The sequence below is a fragment of the Schistocerca americana genome, chromosome 5 (assembly GCF_021461395.2).
Source record: "Schistocerca americana isolate TAMUIC-IGC-003095 chromosome 5, iqSchAmer2.1, whole genome shotgun sequence".
In the NCBI taxonomy this organism is placed as follows: domain Eukaryota; kingdom Metazoa; phylum Arthropoda; class Insecta; order Orthoptera; family Acrididae; genus Schistocerca; species Schistocerca americana.
The window spans coordinates 670,076,997-670,099,159 of record NC_060123.1 but is presented as its reverse complement, the minus strand read 5'-3'; the positions used below and the strand labels follow the sequence as shown (position 1 = coordinate 670,099,159).

Here is a 22,163-nt window from a genome sequence, read left to right as displayed (position 1 = left end):
ATGTAGAGGCTTATCTCACTAGGGGTAAGATAGATACTGCCTACAGGAAAATTAAAGAGACGTTTGGAGAAAACTACTGACGGCCTTGGGAGAGCCAGTCCTGACAAAACACTAGCATCTGGTGAGCAAGATCTATAAGACAGGCGAAATACCCTCAGACTCCAAGAAGAATAAAATAATTTCAATCCCAAAGAAAGCAGGTTTTGACAGATGTGAAAATTACCAAACTATTAGTTTAATAAGTCACAGCTGCAAAATACTAACGCAAATTCTTCACAGGCGAATGGAAAAACTGGTAGAAGCCGACCTCAGGGAAGATCAGTGTGGATTCCGTAGAAATATTGGAACATGTGAGGCAATACTAACCCTACGACTTATCTTAGAAGAAAGATTAAGGAAAGGCAAACCTACATTTCTAGCATTTGTAGACTTAGAGAAAGCGTTTGACAATGTTGACTGGAATACTGTCTTTCAAATTCTGAAGGTGGCAGGTGTACAATACAGGGAGCGAAAGGCTCGTTACAATTTGTACAGAAAACAGATAGCAGTTATAAGAGTCGAGGGGCATGGAAGGGAAGCAGTGGCTGGGAAGGGAGTGAGACAGGGTTGTAGCCTATCCCCGATGTTATTCAATCTGTATATTGAGCAAGCAGTAAAGGAAACAAAAGAATAATTCAGAGTAGGAATTAAAATCCATGGAGAAGAAATAAAAACTTCGAGGTTCGCCAATGACATTGTAATTCTGTCTGAGACAGCAAAGGACCTGGAAGAGCAGCTGAACGGAATGGACAGAGACTTGAAAGGAGGATATAAGATGAACATCATCAAAAGCAAAACTAGGATAATGGAATGTAGTCCAATTAAATCGGGTGAAGCTGAGGATATTAGATTAGGAAATGAGACACTTAAAAGTAGCAAATGAGTTTCGTTATTTGGGGAGCAAAATAACTGATGATGGTTGAAGTAGAGAGGATATAAAATGTAGACTGGCAATGGGAAGGAAAGCATTTCTGAAGAAGAGAAATTTGTTAACATCGAGTATAGATTTAAGTGTCAGGAAGTCATTTCTGAAAGTATTTGTATGGAGTGCAGCCATGTATGGAAGTGAAATGTGGACGATAAGTAGTTGAGACAAGAAGAGAATAGAAGCTTTCGAAATGTGGTGCTACAGAAGAATGCTGAAGATTAGATGGGTAGATCACAAAACTAATGAGGAGGTATTGAATAGGATTGGGGAGAAGAGGAGCTTGTGGCAGAACTTGACTAGAGGAAGGGATCGGTTGGTAGGACATGTTCTGAGGCGTCACGGGATGACCAATTTAGTAGTGGAGGGTAAAAATCGGAGAGGGGAACCAGATGAATACACTAAGCAGATTCAGAAGGATGTAGGTTGCAGTAGGTACTGGGAGATGAAGAAGCTTGCACAGGGTAGGGTAGCATGGAGAGCTGCATCAAACCAGTCTGTGGACTAATGACCACAACAACAACAACAATAATAAGGCAAACTAAGAACAGACTTTGTTAAGGTTGGCAATAAGTGTTCTCATTTGAAGACTGTTTCAAAGTGAAGATGTTTCCAGTAACTACATTTTGTGTTCAAAATGTTTTGACAGAATGATGACAACGATAGTATCTGAACAAGGTAAAGCCCCCCATGGTGCTGATGATGCAGTTTTGCATCAATAGAGGAAGAATTAAATACACTGAATCAGTCAACTACAGAGGTATGTGTTAGTCCTGTTAAGAAACTGTGGTCAGTGAAGTTGAGTCATAAGCTCTATGCATCAAGAAAGTGCAAATAAATTACTAAAGGTATGGATGAATACACTACAGAAAAACTGACCATACTCTTCAAAGTACAAATTCAGTCTTCAGAAGAAAATAAACCAAAGCACTCCACACACCTTGTTACGATTTTTTCACAAATATCAATTTAGCTGTTGAATATTGTGCATCCCACAGTGAAAAGGTTCAAGTTTTATGTATTATTCCAGAGACATTTTCAAATAAATCAATTTTGAACCGTGTCCCATCAGTATCCAAGTACATGGTAGACAAATCAAGAAATGTGTGGTCTGTTAAAGGAGTCTTTGGAAGATTACATCCCTATTGTGGCCATCCTGTAGAAGCAGCTCAAATTCAAATAGTGCAGTCATTTTATCTGGAAGATAAATGAGACTGTTGTGCCAGAGTGCCAACAAAAAAGACACTATAACTGTGACAGTTGAAGGTCAAAAAGTTGTGAAGTGAAGAGGTACATGACTCACAGTAATAAAGAAACTTCAGCAATGTATAAGAGCAACTGTACAACTTCAGATATTGGAAGATTAAAATTTTATGCACTACGACCTAAGTGGGTAGTTCCACATTTGCCTAGAGATGTCTGTTCCTTTTTACACTGCACAAATTTTGAACTTTGCGTGGTAACCTTGAAGAATTTGCTGGAATGCGTGACATATGACACGGCACCTTGGTTGGGCGTGTGAAGTCATTGGTAGTCTTTGACATAAAGCAAGAGACTTGTTTGCTTCAACAATGTGGTGACTGCCCTGGAAAGGGAGGACTGTCTATACAGACACTTGGTCTGGAAGGCTATGTTTAGTGCTTCACTGTGATTTTGCTGAGAACTGGTCTGTAACTCTCCCACAAGAAGTACAAGGGTATCATTGGAGTAATGACTCGGTTTCAGTTTTTACAGGAGTGACATATATTCAAAATAAGACCACATATCATCACTTAACACTTCCGGCCTGAGATGCCGTGGTCCATACATGACTCTCCCCTGATGTTTCGCCTTCGACTGTGGAAGGCATCCTCCGAGGACAGCCCGGAAGTGTTAAGTGTTGATAACACCTGTCGTGAAAGCCTTCATTCTATGATAAGACCACAAGTGTTGCAGTTATGTGATGACACAGGGCATAGCAACGAGCAAAATTCTTCAACTGCAAACAGGGGCAGAGAAGATAATCATTATTTCTGCTGATGCTCCTAGTCATTTTAAAAATCGTTACCAGCTGTTTGAATTGAGTAAGTCGCTTTTGCCAACTGACTGGGTATACAGTGCTACTGGTCATGGGAAGGGCCTTGTGATGGTGTAGGAGGCCTGCTGAAGCATCATGCTACAAAACATAATCTTTCCAGGCCAAATATAGCTGTGATTCAGAATGCTGAGGCTTTTACAAGAGTCGTGAAATCTTGCACATCCACAGCCCTCATTCTTTTTTCCAAAGAGGAAATTGAAGAATTCCGTGAACGGAAAAAAGAATGGTCCAAACAAAGTACTCCTGTGAAAGGAATTCAGAAGACACACTTTTGGACTCAAAGAGATGGGCGAACTCATAATGCACGCAATTTAAAGAGCAAGAAAGAAGAAATTTCATTCGTTTGGTCACCTTGGAAACAGCAGGATGATATTCAGTTCCACAACCTGAGAAGGGAGATGTTTGTGGCATGTTTGTATGACTGTGACTGGTGGATTGCAGAGATTATAGACACCAGTTATGAGGTAAATGAAATTGTAGTGAACTTTATGCTACCACTTGGACCAGTTGCTGGATATAGGTTTCCAGCTGAAGGACAGCAACAATGCTATCAGTGCTCGCTTCCTGTTCACAATGTTTTGAAGATTGTAAGTGCTCCAGTTCCTATTGCTTCAACAGGAAGGCATCACTCTATATCAAAGGAAGATACTAAAGCAGTGGAACACATTTTTAGTTCATTGTCTCGCTAATTTCAGTACAAAACAGAGTGCACAGAAGTTCTGTAAATTGAAACCTTCAAGTCTTTGGAACTGTTTAAAATGTTTGAAAAATGAGTCTCTTACTCATGTTTCAAAACTAAAATTATGTTTATAAGGCTAGGTTTTCATTTTTATGAGCCTGTTATGTGATAATGTGTTAATAAGAGGTTTTGTGTATGGCAAAAATTTCAATTGTTTATAGAACTTATTCAACCCAAAAGTGGAAGCTCTCCTTTTCAGGGAATGTGGAACTATATGGTACTAATCAACAGAAAAAAAATCAAAATTTTATGGATTGGCATTTTTGAAAAGAAAAAAAATTACCATAACTTACAAAAAAAAAAAAAAAAAAAAAAAATCTGAACGCTATAGTAAAAGAACTTTGACAGGTAAAGTCCACATCAGAGACTATGAAGATAAGATTTTTTCCTAGCATGCCTGAATTGATATGGATTATGCCTTAAATACACTCATTGTCATTTAAAAAAGTGTAGTTTGAAAAATTCAGAGAGACTGATAACCCAGTAAATCAAGGAATCAAATGACAGAAATAAGAATTCTGGTATTCCATTAAATGTGTACACTCTGTTAAGTTTCCATTGTGTTTTCACAGGAAAGCTCACCGCTTCCCACCAGAGAGAATTGAACTCTTGGAAGCTCTGTCAAAGAAGGATGATATTTATGAGCGCTTGGCACATGCAATTGCGCCATCCATTTATGAAAATGAAGATATAAAGAAGGGTATCCTCTTACAACTGTTTGGGGGAACAAAAAAGAATTTCTCCAACAGTGGAAGAGGAAATTTCAGGTTAGTGCTGTAATCTCTTGCACGGGGTGCAGTAGAAACTTTGTAATGGGAATGCCTGTCGGAGTCCCTGTTCTTCACTTGCTATCCTTCCCTCACTCCCATTCCAGTATTAAACATGCCCTCTACCCCACACAGCTACATAGTCCTTTCCCCTCCTCTTTTGGCCTATCCTTCCCTCACTCTAGTCCTTTCCCCTCCTCTTTTGGCCTATCCTTCCCCCACTCCCATTCCAGTATTAAACATGCCCTCTATCCCACCCAGCTACATAGTCATTTCCCCTCCTCTTTTGGCTTCTCCAATCACCTCCGCACCACCAACCCTGCGCCACAACCGCAATCACAGCCTCCCAATGCTGCATCTAGACCCCCTATCCTGTCCCCACTATGTGCCTTCACACTTCTACAGGGCAGCACTATCTCATTCCTCCACCTCTACCCTGTTATCCCTGCTTCTCACTCTTCCCTCCCCACACCTCTTCCATATCCCCACCACCCACCCCAGCCTAGCTGGTGCTCACCCTGGATGCAGTGAGGTCTTAGTGCCTGGAGATGACAGTTGTGTGTGTGTGTGTGTGTGCGTCATGTGTCCTCGTTTCCCCCAACTCCGCACTCCCACCCCTACTTCTTGTGTACTTAGTTAGAAAGCTGAAACTTCTTAGCATTTTTTCTTGTTGTGCTCATCTGCCATTCAGTGCCTTCTTTATGTGTGGAGTAACAGTTTCTTTTCCATATAGTTACTCCATTCCATACTGGATCTTCAAATTCAAAGTAATGTGAGGCACCTTTAACCTCTTACAACTAAACGTCCTGTGAATCGTTTCTTGAACTAGTCATTACCAATTGGTTTCAATTTTAGCACTATTTTGTTGCCTCATTTGTTACATACAACTGTTCACCCACTGCTTGAATTTGATGCATTGCTAACTTACATGTTGTAGACAAAAAGTGCCATAGTAAGTGCTGCGTCTCTTGTAGAATTCAGCTGTGTGCATTTCAACTTTGGTCTTTTCGCTCAATTCCAGACTGCTAGGTGCAGCTCCCATTGGTTTTATATCTTTATTGTGGTTCAAAATGCTACAGAACATGCTCTTTCATATACCAGTAGTTACTTGCAATACAGAATGCAAAAATCATAAAAGCCCAATGTTGTGATACATAGAAACAACACCTACTGAATGCAAATAAATTCTGTAACAATGACATAAAATTGATTAATCCTTCAACCAAACAGTAATAATAGTTTGTGAAATATTCATCCAAGCCACAATCGAAATTAATATTGGATGGTTTCAGATTAGATGAAATAACTCCAAACATATGTTACCCACTTACATATGACTTGAGAATGGTGTCGATTCCTCGTGGTGATGTCATTCTCTAAGGGGGAATCAATTAATGTTGTGAGCTTAAAGGAAGACCTAGGTAGGAATATGAAACGTGAAATGTGATGTACGGAGGTTTGGGTTGGGCCAGGAAGCTTGCACAAGTAGTCAAAAGTGGGTAAGGGGACCACTTGTGATAAGCAGTAAATCCGGGTTTAATTCCAGATGCGATACAAATTATGATGTGTCACATTTGGGTAATAAATCTATACCAGCTGCAGCTGTTGACATGAAATTCACATTCAGTGCTGCGCAGTCTAAGGCGCCTTGTCGCAGTCCGTGCGGCTTCCCCCGTCAGAGGTTTGAGTCCTCCATCGGGTGTGTGTGTGTGTGTGTGTGTGTGTGTGTGTGTGTGTGTGTGTGTGTGTGTGTGTTGTCCATGGTGTAAGTTAGATTAAGTAGTGTGTAGGCTTAGGGACCAATGAATTCTGCAGTTCAGTCCCATAAGACCTTACCACCAACTTCCAATTTTTCACATTCAGTGAATAATTTGGAATGGCATAGTATGTAACCAAAATTCCATGTTGGTGGAGGTGGGGAATCCACAAGTTGTTTTACTGTAGCACTAAACACGCAGTAAACAATTGTAGAATCCACATGTACAGCCGAGATGCATAACAGCAAACAGGCAGAGACCCCCATCGAGTGGTTTCGTATTTGGCTTGTTATGGAGGCTCATGTGACAGCCTGTGATATCAGCCTTGTTCCTGCCAAAGGTGCACCTGCTGGATGCGTGAGATGCTACGCATACTGATACGTACGTATCATCCATCTGGATGTCCAGTGGGTTTACTAAACCCAGCATAACTATCATACACAAGCCTCGAAGACATTTGACTCGAAGGGACAGTGAATTAAGCTGTTACTGAATATATGCAATTAATTTTAGTGAGTCTTAATGTTTGCTTTCTCTCGAGCTGATTTTTCTTTCTCTCCTTGTACCGTACGAAATAATTTGCATTGTTGGGCATCTTAGCAAACAGAAAGTTTACATTTACTATTTCTTGAAACTTGTAGATTCTTTGTGTGTGTTAATCAGAACATTTTTATCCTGCTTTACATTCACAGAGCGGACATCAATATACTTCTCTGTGGAGACCCTGGAACAAGTAAATCCCAGTTGTTGCAGTATGTTTTCAATCTGGTTCCACGTAGTCAGTACACATCGGGTAAAGGTTCTTCAGCAGTTGGTCTTACAGCATATGTAACCAAGGATACTGAGACAAAACAACTTGTCCTACAAACGTAAGTAGACTATTGTTTTAATTGATTACCCATGATTTGTTTATAAACATGTTTAGTTCGTTTCTTTGTGAAACTGCATTTCTAGTTGTTGATTCAGTGGATGTAATTTAGCCGATTTCAGATATACGCTATGTGATCAAAAGTATCTGGACCACCCCCTCCCCCCAAATAAAGTATGTTTTTCATATGAGGTGCATTGTGCTGCCACCTGCTGCCAGGTACTCCATATCAGTGACCTCAGTAGTCATTGGAGATTGTGAGAGAGCAGAATGGGGTGCTCTGTGGAACTCACGGGCATCGAATGTGGTCAGGTGATTGGGTGTCGCATGTGTCATCCATCTGTAAGTGAAATTTCCACACTCCTAAGCATCCCCACGTCCACTGTTTCCAATGTGATAGTGAAGTGAAAACATGAAGGGACACCATATAAGTGAACAGGCCAGCCTAGTCTGGTGACTGACAGACTGCCGACAGTTAAAGAGGGTCGTAATGTGTAATAGACAGACATCTATCCAGACCATTAAACAGGAATTCCGAACTGCAACAGAATCCACTGCAAATACTATGACATTTAGGTGGTAGGTGAGAAAACTTGGATTTTGTGGTCAAGCGGCCGCTCATAAGCCACGTATCAGGCTGGTAAATGCCAAATGATGCCTCATTTGGTGTAAGAAGTGTAAACATTGGATGACTGAACAGTGGAAAAACGTGTTGAGTGATGAATCACGGTACAATGTGGCAATCCAGTGGCAGCTTGGGGGTATGACGAATGCCCGGTGAATGTCATCTGCCCGCATGTGTAGTGCCAACAGTAAAATTTGGAGGCGGTGGTGTTATGGTGTGGTCGTGTTTTTCATGGATGGGGCTTGCACCCCTTGTTGTTTTGCATGGCACTTTCACAGCACAGGCCTACAATGATGTTTCAAGCAGCTTCTTGCTTCCTGCTGTCAAAAGAGTAATTGGGGATGGTGATTGTATCTTTCAACACAACTGAGCACGTGTTCATAATGCACGGCCTGTGGCAAAGTGGTTGCACAACAATAATATCCCTGTAATGGACTGGCCTGCACGGAGTCCTGACCTGAATCATGTAGAACACGTTGTGGATGTTTTGGAACTCTGACTTTGTGCCAGGCCTCACCGACCGACTTCGATACCTCTCCTCAGTGCAGCAATCTGTGAAGAATGGGCTGCCATTCCCCAAGAAACCTTCCAGCACCTGATTGAACGTATGCCTGTGAGAGTATAAGCTTGTCATCCAGGCTAAGGGTGGGCCAACACCATATTGAATTCCAGCATTACCAATGGAGGGTGCCACAAACTTGTAAGTCATTTTCAGCAAGGTGTCTGCATACTTTTGATTGCATGGTGTACACTTTTTTTATTGAATGATTTTACAGTTACTGAGTGATTGTTGCCTTCAGGGTATTTCTGAAACAAACTAACAAAAAAAATCTTCTGACTTGGGGCAAATGACACCTCAGTCTTTACTGAGTTTGGTTATAGTATCCCAAATGGGCCTACTCAGTGCCACCATTCCTCTGGTAGCTGTAGTATTTCGACAGGATGAGTGACTACCGTTAGACATGATGGTGTAATGTTCTGTGTCAAAGTACTGGGGATATGGTTCAAATTCTGAGACTGCAGAGAGGGTACAAACATTTTTATAGCGAAACAATTATTGGTGAGCCACACATGCTTAATTAAAATTTCAGAATGCTAAAGATGTTGCTTTGTGAAAGGAAATTTTATTGGTGTTGGGCACAGTTGTCCAAATGATATTGTGGGTGTAATAATCCTTACTTTCACAGCCGCATGTGTTACTTCTGCATATTCTAACTAACTTTGTTGTCAATAGGGTGTTAAACACTCCTCTTCCTTCCTTAACATCTGGTTATAAAAGTATGTCATACGAGATGAAGATACCTTCAATAACCATCTCTCTATGGGAATTTAAAAGGTATTGCAGAGGCATTGTACTCGAGAGATAGACCGCAAAATGATACCCTTCTAGTCATGGCAACAAGAGTTGATGAAGTAAGTAGTTGAGTAGTATGATGTAAACGTTCAATTGCATCCTTCACTCTAGTGAAGTTCGGATTTATGAGCTAATATGATATTATATACATTGATGCGAGAGAGCTGCTGCAGGAATGGGAAAAGTTTAAACATACATAAATATGGTTGCATTGTCCTGGCCACCTGTGTTGTTCCATCACTGCAGCTTAGAAAGAATGGACAAAGGGAGAAATGAGGTGGCAAGCAGGAGGGAGAGTTAGAGGGAAGGGTGGCTGAAGGCTGCAAGGGCGCAGTAGAAAAGTGCGTGGAATAGGAATGCGGCTCCAGTGATCTCACTCTGTTGCAGGCTGGGGTGTTACGTATGGCTCACAGCAATGTGGAGAATTGGATTGCAAAGGGGATATACAACAGAAAAAAGGACTGTTGAGAGGAGGATGTGAGTGTAGAATGAGTGAAATGATGGAATACCACTTTGGGAAAGATGGGTTGAATGTTGCTCATTTATGGGCACTATATGTAGTTGAAACACTGGTAAAGGATATGGTTAAGACGTTGCAGTTTTGATAATGAGTTGGGAGCTCCGTTGTAGTTGTTTCATTGAGGTGGTTGGAGGGCTAGGGGTGTGTGTGTGTGTGTGTGTGTCACAGCAAATCTGTTTGTGACTAGGTTCAGTGGGTCCTCATATCCCTAATCCTAACACCCCGTCATTATTATGTATCACCAAGAGAACTTCACAGTAATCTTAGCCCCAGCTTTTGTTGCTAATCATTGCACCCCAAACTGAGGAACATTTTACCCACAAGCCTCCACACTCCCACCCAAAGTGGTATTCCACTGACCACCTAATGTAAAAAATGTCATGGTCCATCCTTATACCGCTGTTACTCCCAACAACTTGCCCCCATGGCTCATGCCCCTGTGAGCTTAAACAGACTGTAGCCTTTATTCTCATCTTCAGCTTCCACCACTGAAGAAGGCGCTGAGGAACTGAACTTTATTCTACAATGCTAGGGCTCAAATTCTCATTGAGTTGTCCATAGTTAAAAAGTTTTTTTGTTGTTTCACTAAATTTTCTTATGAAAAATGCTGGAATGGTTTCATTGAAGAAAGAAGGTTGGAAGATTAGGGTGTAACATCATGTCGACAGCGAGGTCATTAGAGGTGGGATTCCAGTGAAAAGGATGCAGCCAATTTCCATCCTTAGTTGGGGCTTGAACTGATAGTGATGATACGTTAAACCTTAACTTTCCTGTCAGCATACCCATGCTGCGAGAACATTTTACAGTTGAATTCATTTGCTCGGATGACAGTTCATACCAAATCTATACATTGCATTGAATGCCAATATAATGGACACACAGTCATCTTTTATGCAAATCATTGCTGGAGATGTAGTTCATTTGTACATAAATTAACCACCATCCTATTGTGCAACCTGTCTGTATAATCGCTCAAAAGCCTATCCACCTTCTAATCATGTGTCTCATTTTCATAAAAGAGAAGGGAATGAGAAATAAAGGCAAGAAGCATATACCACAAATGGAAGTGAAGATGATATTTAAGAGAAAACACTTTTAAACCACCTTCACCAGAGACTGATGATAATAGAACATGAACATCAGCAATAACTGATGACCCCCAACACCCGCATTTGTAAATGTAGTTGCTGAAGAGCAGCCCTTATCAAACAAGTGCCCCCCAGAAAAAAGCATAGCCAAAGAACCTGCACTCTGGCTGCTGAAACATGTCATTTCAAGGTCATCCCACAAGTGCCATAAATTTGGCAGTATGATTGACAAACAACCCAGGAACATGAGGCACTGTGTCTTCTGAACCAATTATAGCACAGCAACAAAAGCTGGTTTTGGTGTTGATGCTACCATGTTGCTGGCTACTGTGTAAACATTGTGTGTTAGTGGGCGACCGCCTGATTCTTTATAGCTGTGTTGCGTTATCGCGTCACCTACAGTTTCTCTTTATTAAAGGCTGTCACCAAAATGACGATGTTCTTATTCAAAACAGTAGAAAGTCTTTTACAATAACAGAAGTGGAAAGGCTGCTATGTGAAGGTCGCACTGCTGTAGATGATGCCTCGTGCAGGAAGAAAATAGACAATGTTGGTAAGCTCATTAAAGCAGCACAGGCTATTGATGGAACTATAGACAGGAATGACCAATTAATGATTCCTCTTGATAACAAAGGCAAAGAAGGTTTTGGCTACAACAATAAAATTTACTTCATTGGAAAGCTCTTTTAAAGAGCTTTAATATGATACCAAAGATCATTAGTTTATTATATATGTACACATTGTTTCTAAAAACAACATTGTTGAATTTATCGAATTTTGAAAAACTGTATTTTTAAAATTCTCAAAAAAATATATGTGAAAGATACACTTTACATCTACATATTCTGAAAGTTTCAACTTGGGATGAGCATGGGATCACTATCAAAAGCAATTTTATATTTACCACGATTCTCCAAAATCGCAGTCAGATAGGTGAATTTCTTTTATTTTGCAACACATGATAATATTAGTGTTTGATTTTGTTAGATAGTCCACAAATTGTACTTTTGAAATGAATAACTGCTTATTAAACTTTAGTGCTAACTATTTATTAATAGCTGTAAAACCACGGGGAAGCTAGAAGACGAGTTGTAAAGAAAACAACATTGTTCTGAGAGTCAAAAATTTGTCATTTTTTTCAATTTTTGAAAGTCCATTACTCGATAAATTTTTATCAAAAAAATGTGAAAAAATTAATTTGTGGTACTATTTATGAGTACTATAGGCATACTTAATTTCATTTAAATCCAAGAGGGTAAGGTTGAAAATGATGGTTTCTTTTGTTGATTTGATGTGGAATGACCCTTGATAGACAAGTCAGTTACTGAAAGAAAGCTTGAGGTGGATGTAATGCAAGATAAACTGGATGCTCTACAGAAAATGTCTGTGTTTGAATACCATACCAGTGTCTAGGAGTGGGCAGATCACTTTAAGATCCTGCTTTACCAAGTCACCGGTGTTTGGTTTCAGAAAGTGAAAACACAGCTAATACACATTTGGTTTCAAAAAGAGAAAACACAGCTAATACACTATGCACTGCGTGTTCTTTCATTCATCATGTTTCGTAGATACCATTAAGAAGATGAGAGAACCTTCAGGAATGTGGAATGGCTCAACGTATATATAACCATAAGACAGGATTTTCCCCACATTGATGTGCACCATTTTACATAGCATAGAATTTTTCACCTCCCATAGAATTGTGTTGATAGACTTTGCATCCATGTGATTCAGTTATAAGAAGCATAATATAAAAGCTAATTGAGCTTACATGTGAATCTTTGAATTATATACTGTGTTCTTTACTTGAAATGTTTCTGAGCAAGGCCAGTCGAGTACATTTGATCCAGACTGTAAAATAAATTTTGCAATCTTCCTGTGTTATGTGTGGAAGGATCAGGTAAAAAACAAGATAACAATTTGTGTGTCAAGTCTTGATTTTTCACTACCACATTTGTAAGTGAAACAGAAATGAAAATACAAATAATAGTATGAAGTACTGTTCACCAGGTACTAAGGGTAGCTTGTAAAGTGTTAGTATATAAATACAGAAACAAATGGCCCCGTGGAAGAATGAACACGCTGAATGTAATTAAAGAATAGGACAGGCAGGACTTAAGTTTTACTCTAAATCTACATTATTTCAGGGTACTTGGTGTAATTCGTGTTAAAATAAGTATGTGTTCTTTTTACTGTGTGGCTTTAGGGGTGCGTTAGTTCTGGCTGACAATGGAATTTGCTGCATTGACGAATTTGACAAAATGAATGATTCAACACGCAGTGTCCTACATGAGGTGAGCCCCATCAAAATTAGTTAGTCTTACCAGTAGGTGTACCTGTAAATATACTATGTGTTATACATTACATGCCTTTCTTTTTCTTCTACAGGTTATGGAACAGCAGACATTAAGTATTGCAAAGGCTGGAATTATTTGTCAACTAAATGCACGTACCTCAATATTAGCTGCAGCAAATCCTTGTGAATCTCAGTGGAACAAAAACAAAACAATTATAGAAAATATTATGTTACCCCACACATTAATGTCCCGGTAAGATATATTTTTATGCTTATTTAATATTTTATTTCTTCCTTTATTTTTTTCATAACAATAGATTGCAAATAGTGTTTCAAGTCATCTTGTTTCAGATTTGATCTAATCTTTTTAATGCTTGATCCTCAAAACGAGGTGTATGACAGGCGACTTGCACGTCATCTTGTTTCACTCTATTATCAGAGTCGTGAGAGGGAACAAGAAGAACTTATGGTATTTACATTTTTTATTTATTTATTTTTACTCATATTTTAAAGTCCATGTTACGAGGGTGATTCGGATATGAACCTTGTCCACAGCCTGTGGTCTAGTGGCTAGTGTTGCTGTCTCTGGGTCCCGGGGTCCCGGATGTGATTCCTGGCCGGTTTGGGGATTTTCTCTGCCCGGGGACTGGGTGTTTGTGTTGTCCTCATCAATTGACTATCATTATCATTCGTGACAGTGGCTGGATTGGACTGTGGAAAACAATTGGACTGTGGAAAAATTGGGCCTTTGTATGGGTGCCGATGACTGCGCAGTTGAGCACCCAACAAACCAAACATCGTCATCAGGTATAAACCTTAAAGGTACCATAAAATTTCCAAAAGCTATACTACCAACTTGGCAGTTTGTTGCGTCACAGGAAAGGAAGCTGCGTAACTACAAAGATGACCACCCCATTGTCAATTTACTGTACATGTCATTGGATGTAAGGAACTTCAGTGTCATTTCCAGATCAAAGATGATGGATGTATTGACAGAGTTGTTTCAGGGGAACACTCGGTATTATCACCAACCTGAAATGAAAAGATTGAATAAGGAATGGTGTCATAGCTCATATGAGTCAAGAGGGACAGACCTGCTAGTATAATAGGAGGCTGTGGAGTATTGTGTTTTCAGTAGAACAGCAGAGCTCAGTGACTTTGAACATTGACTAGTCATCGAGTGTCACCTTAGTAATGAATCCATCGAGGGCATTCCAACCCATCTAAAGCTGTCCAAGTCAACTATAGGTGATAGTATTGTGAAGCAGAAATGTGAAGGAACAACTACAGTTAAACCAAAACCATGCAGATTTCATGTACTGATGGACAGAGACTGTTGTGTGTTTTGTAAAAAATGGTGTGAAATCAACAGAAGAAATCACTTGTGAGTTCCAAATTGCTACCAGCAGTCCAGCTAGCATATTTACTGTGACTAGGGAGTTAAAAAGAATAGGTGATAATAGTAGATCATGTTTATGTAATCAGTGCTAAGTGATGCTTGAGAAGGTGAACAGAGTGACATCAGTGGTCAGTGCTAAGCGACACTCAGTGTGATGAAAAGAGCTACATAATTTGTCAGTGGATGACTGGTAACAAGTGATTGGCAGTGATGAATCATGCTATATTGTGGCAATCTGGTAGAAGAATTTGGATTTGGTGAATGCCTGAAGAGCATTACCTGCCCTCAAGTGTTGTGCTAACAATGGAAAAGGTGGTGTTATGGCATGAGGGTGTTTCGTGTGGTGTGGTCCACTTATTATGCTTAAGACAATGCTAAATTTGGAAGGATACACATACAGTTCAGCAACAGTTAGGAGGTGATGATTTATTTATCAGCATGAAAATGCAGCCTGTCGCAAAGCTGTCTTTATGAGGTAGTGGCTTGTGGACAACAGCATTATTGAAGTGGACTGGCCTCTAGAGAATCCATGGATGAACTCAGTTGGAATGTGTTAGAACATATACTTTACTCCAAATCTCAGTGTCAAACATCACTTCTGTCTCTGTTTTGGACCTTGAGTAAGAATGGGCTGCCAGTCCTCCAGACATCTCTTTGAATGTGTCCCCAGCAGAGTTCAGGCCTCAATAAAGGTGAAAGGTGGGAATGTCCCATAGTAATGCCTGCTAACATGTTTTCGGATAGTTTTGAACAAAGAGTGTGCGCAAAGTGAGGAAAAAAATGGGCTGTTTTGTTGAACATCAGTGCAAGACATTGCATAGGCCATTGTTGTATGACACTGAGAAAACAGTTCCAAACCTATTATGAAGAACACAAACCATCATGAATAAATTGTCATTAAGAAATTGAAAGCTAGAAATGTCAATCATGAAAAGCCCTGGTCAGGTTAATTTATCAAGAAACCTGTCTTTCCTGCTGGAATCTTGTCATACGTACCTTTTCCTGACTGCTGCTCATTGCTTTTATAGTCATTCATAATTATTTCAAATGATTAGCAATGGCAATAATGCTACATTACAAATAAAACATGGAGAGGAGTTAGATGTCAAAGGCATTGTCAATTTTTGAGAAAATAGAGTGAAGGAAGCCTGTAGATTTATGCAAAGGAAAGACAAAGGTAAAGACATTATTGGCAATGTAATCTTAGTGTTTGTAATTGGTATTTGTACAGAGTTGTGAAAGGTACGAATTGATCAAAGCTGATACAGCTACTCTTTAACAAGAGATGAAATTAACATTCCTCCTGCTGTAAAGAAATGTAACCTTTCTTTTTCTAGGATATGGCTTTGTTACGAGACTACATTGTTTATGCCAAAGAGCATATTCATCCAAAACTAAGTGAGCTGGCATCACAAAGACTTATACAAGCATATGTCGACATGCGTAAAGTAGGCAGTGGGCATGGTCAGATAACGGCATATCCTCGCCAGCTGGAATCCCTCATACGTCTGGCTGAAGCTCATGCCAAAGTAAGGTTTTCTCAAGTTGTTGAAGTTCTGGATGTTGAAGAAGCCTATAGGTGAGTGGGGTCAGCAAATATCTCAATAAATTTTATGTTGCCACAAGATTTAAAATTGAAAACAGTTCTTTTCTGATTTAATTGAGACTTCATAGTGGTACCAAAAGTGACATTAGAAGTGTTGTGGAAGCTTTAGTGTATAACATCAATGATGGTCTATGGTTCAGGAGTACTTCTTTATGAAAAGTCTCTGAGCATTAGATAAGTGATATATAATATCTGTATATGTAGAAACTAGGATTGGTAGGTCAAAACATTAAAGAAGTATCCACGAGCGTTGCTTTACAATGAGACCATGTGACTGTTGGATTTTTGTAAATTTTTTTAAATATGTGAGAAGTTCATAACTGAAATATAAATCTTTCAAAGTAGTATGATGCAACTTGCAAAAATTCTCGAAAAAATTGGCTTCAAATTTTCCAAGTTTCCTGAGCATTTTCATTTGTTCCTACAGTCTGCATACATACATCAAAGATAGTTCATTTGTTACATATGTTTCCATCTTTATACATCTCTTACATAAAATAGTTCATTTTATTTTCAATGATATTTCAATTTGATAACAATTCTACTTCTTTTTCATTGCTATGAAGGAAATGCCAATAAATACATTACTTTATACGGGTGTCTATTCAATTTTGAAAAATATGCATTGGGTTTTTTATGCTTGTGTCATAAGAATTGTTTTTCTCATTGTGCATGAAAATTTTGTAATTTTCATATTTATTTTGTGGTCTTTGTTTTACTAAGTACAGTTAGATATTTGTTATCAGAAGTTTGTCATGTTTAACATTGAGTGACAGACTGGGATGGTGTGTCAAATTGAAATTTATTTAGATGTTCTGTAGATCTCGTCTAAATATATTGGTTGGGCTAACAGACCTATTGTACGGGACATTTGTTGCTTAGAATCGTAGTGGCAGAGCTGAAAAATTTATTTCTCCTGTGTTAGTGTTATGAGTGTACCCTGAGGAGAAAGCAAGTCTTATTTTGTATAGACCTAAATATAGCGGCATTTTATCTGAGCTGCCACCAAAATGTTGAATGTGAAATGTACAGTGTGTCGATGTAATATTGTTTTTAGTTTTATTGTTTTGTATTCCTTCTCTAGTGCTCTTTGACTTACTGTGTGTAAGTGAAGGTGGAAATACATTTGGCTTGTCTGTGTCTAATATTTAACACAACAACATCCATGCAGCTTTGAATCCACCTCTCTCTCTCTCCCTCTCTCCCTCTCTCTCTCTCTCTCTCTCTCTCTCTCTCTCTCTCTCTCTCTCTCTCTCTCTCTCTCTCTCTCTCTCAGCACAAAGCTGCCATCATGGTAGGTGGTGCTTACAAGGGAACCTCCCCATTGCACCCTCCTCAGATTTAGTTATAAGTTGGCACAGTGGATAGGCCTTGAAAAACTGAACACAGATCAATCGAGAAAACAGGAAGAAGTTGTGTGGAACTATGAAAAAAATAAGCGAAATATTCATACTGAGTAGTCCATGCGCATCATAGGCAACATCAAGGACAATAATAGCTCAGGTGCGCCGTGGTCCCGTGGCTAGCCTGAGCAGCTCCGAAACGAGAAGTCTTCCCTCAAGTGAAAAGTCTTAATTTTTTATTTTCAGACAATTATCAAAGTTCAGGCACTCACACATAATCAACTTCGCTCTCCAAAATTCCAGGACATGTTCAGATATGCTTGGACATATGCAGGATTTGACGGTCTACACACGGAAACATTTGAAAACTTTAAAAACATATGTTTTGACAAAGCACAGGGAAAACTGTGCGACTGTGAAACTGTTGCATTCATTTGTTGCAGTTCATGTGACAAACTCTTATGTTTTCGTCACTTTTTTGGGAGTGATTATCACATCCACAAGAAAACCTAAATTGGGCAAGGTAGAAGAAACTTTTTACCCATTCGCCAAGTGTACAAATTAGGTGGGTCGACAACAATTCCTGTCGTGACGCACATGCCGTCACCAGTGTCGTATAGAATATATCAGACGTGTTTTCCTGTGGAGGAATCGGTTGACCTGTGACCTTGAGATCAAATGTTTTCGATTCCCATTGGAGAGGCATGTTCTTTCGTCTACTAATCGCACGGTTTTGCGGTGCGGTCGCAAAACAGACACTAAACTTATTACAGTGAACAGAGACATCAATGAACGAACGGACGGATCATAACTTTGCGAAAATAAAGCAAATTTTTCACTCGAGTGAAGCCTTGTTGGATCCTAGGGGTTCTTGTTTGAAACAAAAATTGTGATTGCTGGAAAATATTTCATTATAAGAAAAAAACTTTGTCACCCTCGGTGTTAAAATCCAAATTAAGCTCCTCATACCTCTGTTCTTAAATTTTTTTCCAGAGGTAAAAAATAGATAAGAACAAGTCCCTTCCAATAGTGAAGCACTGTAGTTCTGAAAGAGAGTTTAGTGTGATGGCCTTTGTTTGAATTTGGCTTTGAGACCAGTCTTAATAATGCTTGCTGCCACATGCCCTATCACTGAAAGCACAAGTTTTGCACAAGGAGGTTCTGGTAATTTTTTGTTGCTTACGTTAAGCATTCAAATATGTGAGTCACAGCTGCAGTGTCAGTAGCTACTGTGTGTCACTTACATTCACACGTGTGTAATTAGAACTTCTTGGCTGTCTGTGAGAAGGCTGATGTTCTTTTCTTATACTAGACCAAAGTGAATCAGTCACGTCTCTGACAATGGGTAAAAATACAAATTTATTGACTTTTTGGGCATTCAGTGTAATCATAAGAAAGATGGTCCGTCAATAATCATAGCTTCACTGCACTAGAATCTTTTGGGACAATTCTATCAAATGGAGAGTTAGACCTACTACTTCAATTTGTTGCAAAAAAAGGTCTGTTTACTAAGAAACAGATCAACATTTTTGTATATACTAAAAACAGAAATAGATCATGATTCTGCAACAAAATTTGAAGTGTTTATGATGTAACATAATGTGTAAACTTAAATGTTTCTTTTTTCCTCCAGGCTACACAGAGAGGCTTTGAAGCAGTCAGCAACAGACCCACTATCTGGCAAGATTGATGTAAGCATCTTGACTACAGGCATTAGTACAGCTGGCCGTAAGCGTCGCCTTGAAGTGAAGCAAGCTTTAGCTAAATTAATTAGTGCTAAGGGCAAAGTTACAAGTTTGAACTACCAGAAGACTTTTAGTGAATTCAAAGATAGCTCTGAACTGGTGAGTGAAGAAATCTAGTTTGTCCCCTAGTTAATTTGCTCACTAATAATCACAAAAGATATATATAACTTGTTGCCGTACTTTTGTTGCAGATGATAACACGAGAAATGTTTGAAGATGCGCTGAAGGACTTGCAGGACGATGGTGTCGTCAATGTGGTTGCAAAAAATATGATCAGACTGAATGTTCTTAGCTAGTTTTGGGGTGCCTCGTAAAGTTAATTTTTCATTTGTCCTTTTTTCACTGTCAGTTTCACACTGTATATTATGTGGACATATTTTAATTCCTTGTTAATGAGTTGCGAAGTATGCACAATAATTGTAAAACTATAAATAATTGTTGCATATTAATTGCATTAACTACATTATAACCCAAGAAAAATTCTACTTTAAATGCTTTTCACGCTCTTATATGTTGCTGTGTTGTAGTAATTTCAGATGAATTAAATGTCAGCTGGTTATCTAATATCTGTCTGCGCATTTCATGAGCCACATAGAGAACCTGTTTAATTCAATTAGTGTTATGATTGAGGATCAGAATTCAGCCATAGCACTAATGTGAAGTATAGTGTTGCTTAATTGTTTTATTCCATTCTGAGACTATGCATGGACCAAATGTGTTAGAAAATCAAATTAGTAATTACACCTTGTCTATGTAACAATTTAATTTTTTAATGATTCATCATTATGTAAAACGTCCATGTCTGTAGCTGTGTTGTCAGCATGACAGAGGGCCATGCAGAGGACCCGTGTTTGATTCCAGGTACTGTCATTAATTTTTCGTTGGTGGGAGGACGGAAATGAGGTACACTCAGCCTCATGATGCCTATTGAGCAGCTACCTGACTGTGCAGTAATGGCTTCAGGTCACAAAAACTGGCAAAGGCTGGGGGATCTGTGTGCTGATCCCATGCCCCTTCATACAACATTCGATGATGCCACTGGTGGGGGATGAAAGTGAAAGGGCTGTCAGTCGGTGCCAATGGACCACCCAGGGCTTGTGGACGGAATTCATTATCTAAAAGACTGTTGTTATATATACAGAATATTTTATTTCCAGAAAAAAAACCTTTCTACTACTGTGGTATCATTGTATATTGATTGGGGTAGATTTTGATCACTCTCTTTCCATCCAGCTCCTTGAAATAAACAGATGGCTTCACAAAACTTTAGCACATTTTGGAGTAGAGGTAGAAGCATTCTTAAGATTTCATCGTACTTTTTAAGAAAGAAATTTGCCAAACAGCTGTGCAGATTTAAAAGTTACTTCATTTTTGCTACCAGTTTCGGCAATTCAATATGCCCTCTTCAGGCCCATATGCGCCTCTCAAAAACCATTAATATTGGCATCTGTTTCTGTATGTCTTGAATTCTCGAGTGCTTCCTTTGAAGACCTGATTGCAGCTTGGGAGCTGCAGTCAAGCCTCCAAAGAGAGCAGTAGATAAGCCATGACACCAAGAAACAGATCGCTTCAGTATGTCAGTATTGATACAGAGGTGCATATGGGGCCTGAAGATGGTGTATTGAGTTGCCAAAACCGGTAGTGAAAATAAAATAACTTCTCAATTTGCACAGCTGTTTGGGGAATTTATTTGTTAAACATTTGACCAGCTGTTGTCCCACATCCACAATGGATCAACAGAGACCTTCACTGTAGAGTCTTGCCGTCCCATAATTTTAGTGAAGCTTTTCATCCAGGAACAATACATGCGCTGACAATTTCACATACTTAAAACTGCATGTTACTAAAAACTCTGGCCTTTTCTGTTCAACATGCTAATTATTCTAGGTAATCTCTCTCTCTCTCTCTCTCTCTCTCTCTCTCTCTCTCTCTCTCTCCAATTCAGATGAAGTAAATATATGAACTATGGAGATGAACTATTAAACAACTTTTTCATATGTGGATGGTACTTTCTAGTTTCCTCTTAAAATTAGTGATCTCACATTGCTTATGGACTAATCACGTGCTTTGCAGCCTGACGCTTAGCCACCAAGCCTGACTTCAGTGTCTCATTCAGACAAATACCCTGCTCTAATTATCTAGTTTTCAGTGAGAAGTTAATACTGTAATCATCATTCTTTTATTCTAGAATGATCATTTCTTCTATTAAATTTTGTGAGAAGTGCTGTGAGATATTCCTGAAAATCTAAAATCACTATAGCACTCTGCATGAGATTTGTAGCCGAAGTAGAACAGCTGTTGTGGTCAGTTTAATATAGGCTACTGGAGATGAATATTGTTCTCCATGACTGTAAGAGATATAGTGTGGCATTCATCTAGATGATGATTGGCAGAACTGACTTAACAGGAAGTCTCCAGGCATAATGACCTAACATGAATTAAATGTTCTCACCATGATAAACAGCATGGGTTTGCAGAAATATGAAACTTGGGACCCAGCATGTTGTCCTAAATGAAGGGACATCCACAAATAGAGAAATAATGTCTGATGAGCCCAGGGAATTGGTACGACTACCACTGTGTACTTAATACTTCAATAAGGTGTATTGAAATAAAAGGAACTTCAGAAATTTTGTAGATAATGCAGTTGTCTGCATAAGAAAAATTGAACCAACTTTCATATAAACTATTTTGTTATTTTCACCATTACAAATTGTAGAAGAATGATGCAGTGCATCTTGTGTGTGCTCTGTGAACATAGTTTCTCCAAGAACACGCAAAAATTATTCTGCACTATTTGGCATCTCTGGTGTCCACTGGTCTCGTCAGCAAAAAGACTTTTAAATTCATCCGAATCCCACATTCAGCCATTTTGACCATTCTCAAACTTGGATGATTAATAGCCATTGGGACAAGGTTGCATAAATTCAGAATGGTGCTATTTTCCTGGGATCCTTGTTCTTAACAACTTTTTGGCAAAAATCGTGTAAGTCATTAGTTTTATTTTTTAACTTG

General features: G+C 39.1%; 1 protein-coding gene across 1 annotated transcript in view; it reads left to right on the top strand.

Annotated features, from left to right (window-relative positions):
* The window catches only part of LOC124615717 (DNA replication licensing factor MCM4), a 43,667-nt gene extending 23,953 nt beyond the window's left edge, over positions 1-19,714 (top strand). The window contains exons 8-15 of the mRNA XM_047143780.1: positions 4,353-4,547; positions 6,997-7,173; positions 12,966-13,053; positions 13,148-13,308; positions 13,407-13,524; positions 15,792-16,033; positions 19,037-19,247; positions 19,340-19,714. Coding sequence (XP_046999736.1) covers positions 4,353-4,547; positions 6,997-7,173; positions 12,966-13,053; positions 13,148-13,308; positions 13,407-13,524; positions 15,792-16,033; positions 19,037-19,247; positions 19,340-19,444 — 1,297 coding nt within the window. The 3' untranslated portion in view covers positions 19,445-19,714. The remainder of the gene's footprint in view (positions 1-4,352; positions 4,548-6,996; positions 7,174-12,965; positions 13,054-13,147; positions 13,309-13,406; positions 13,525-15,791; positions 16,034-19,036; positions 19,248-19,339) is intronic.
* Positions 19,715-22,163: the final 2,449 nt, after the last annotated feature.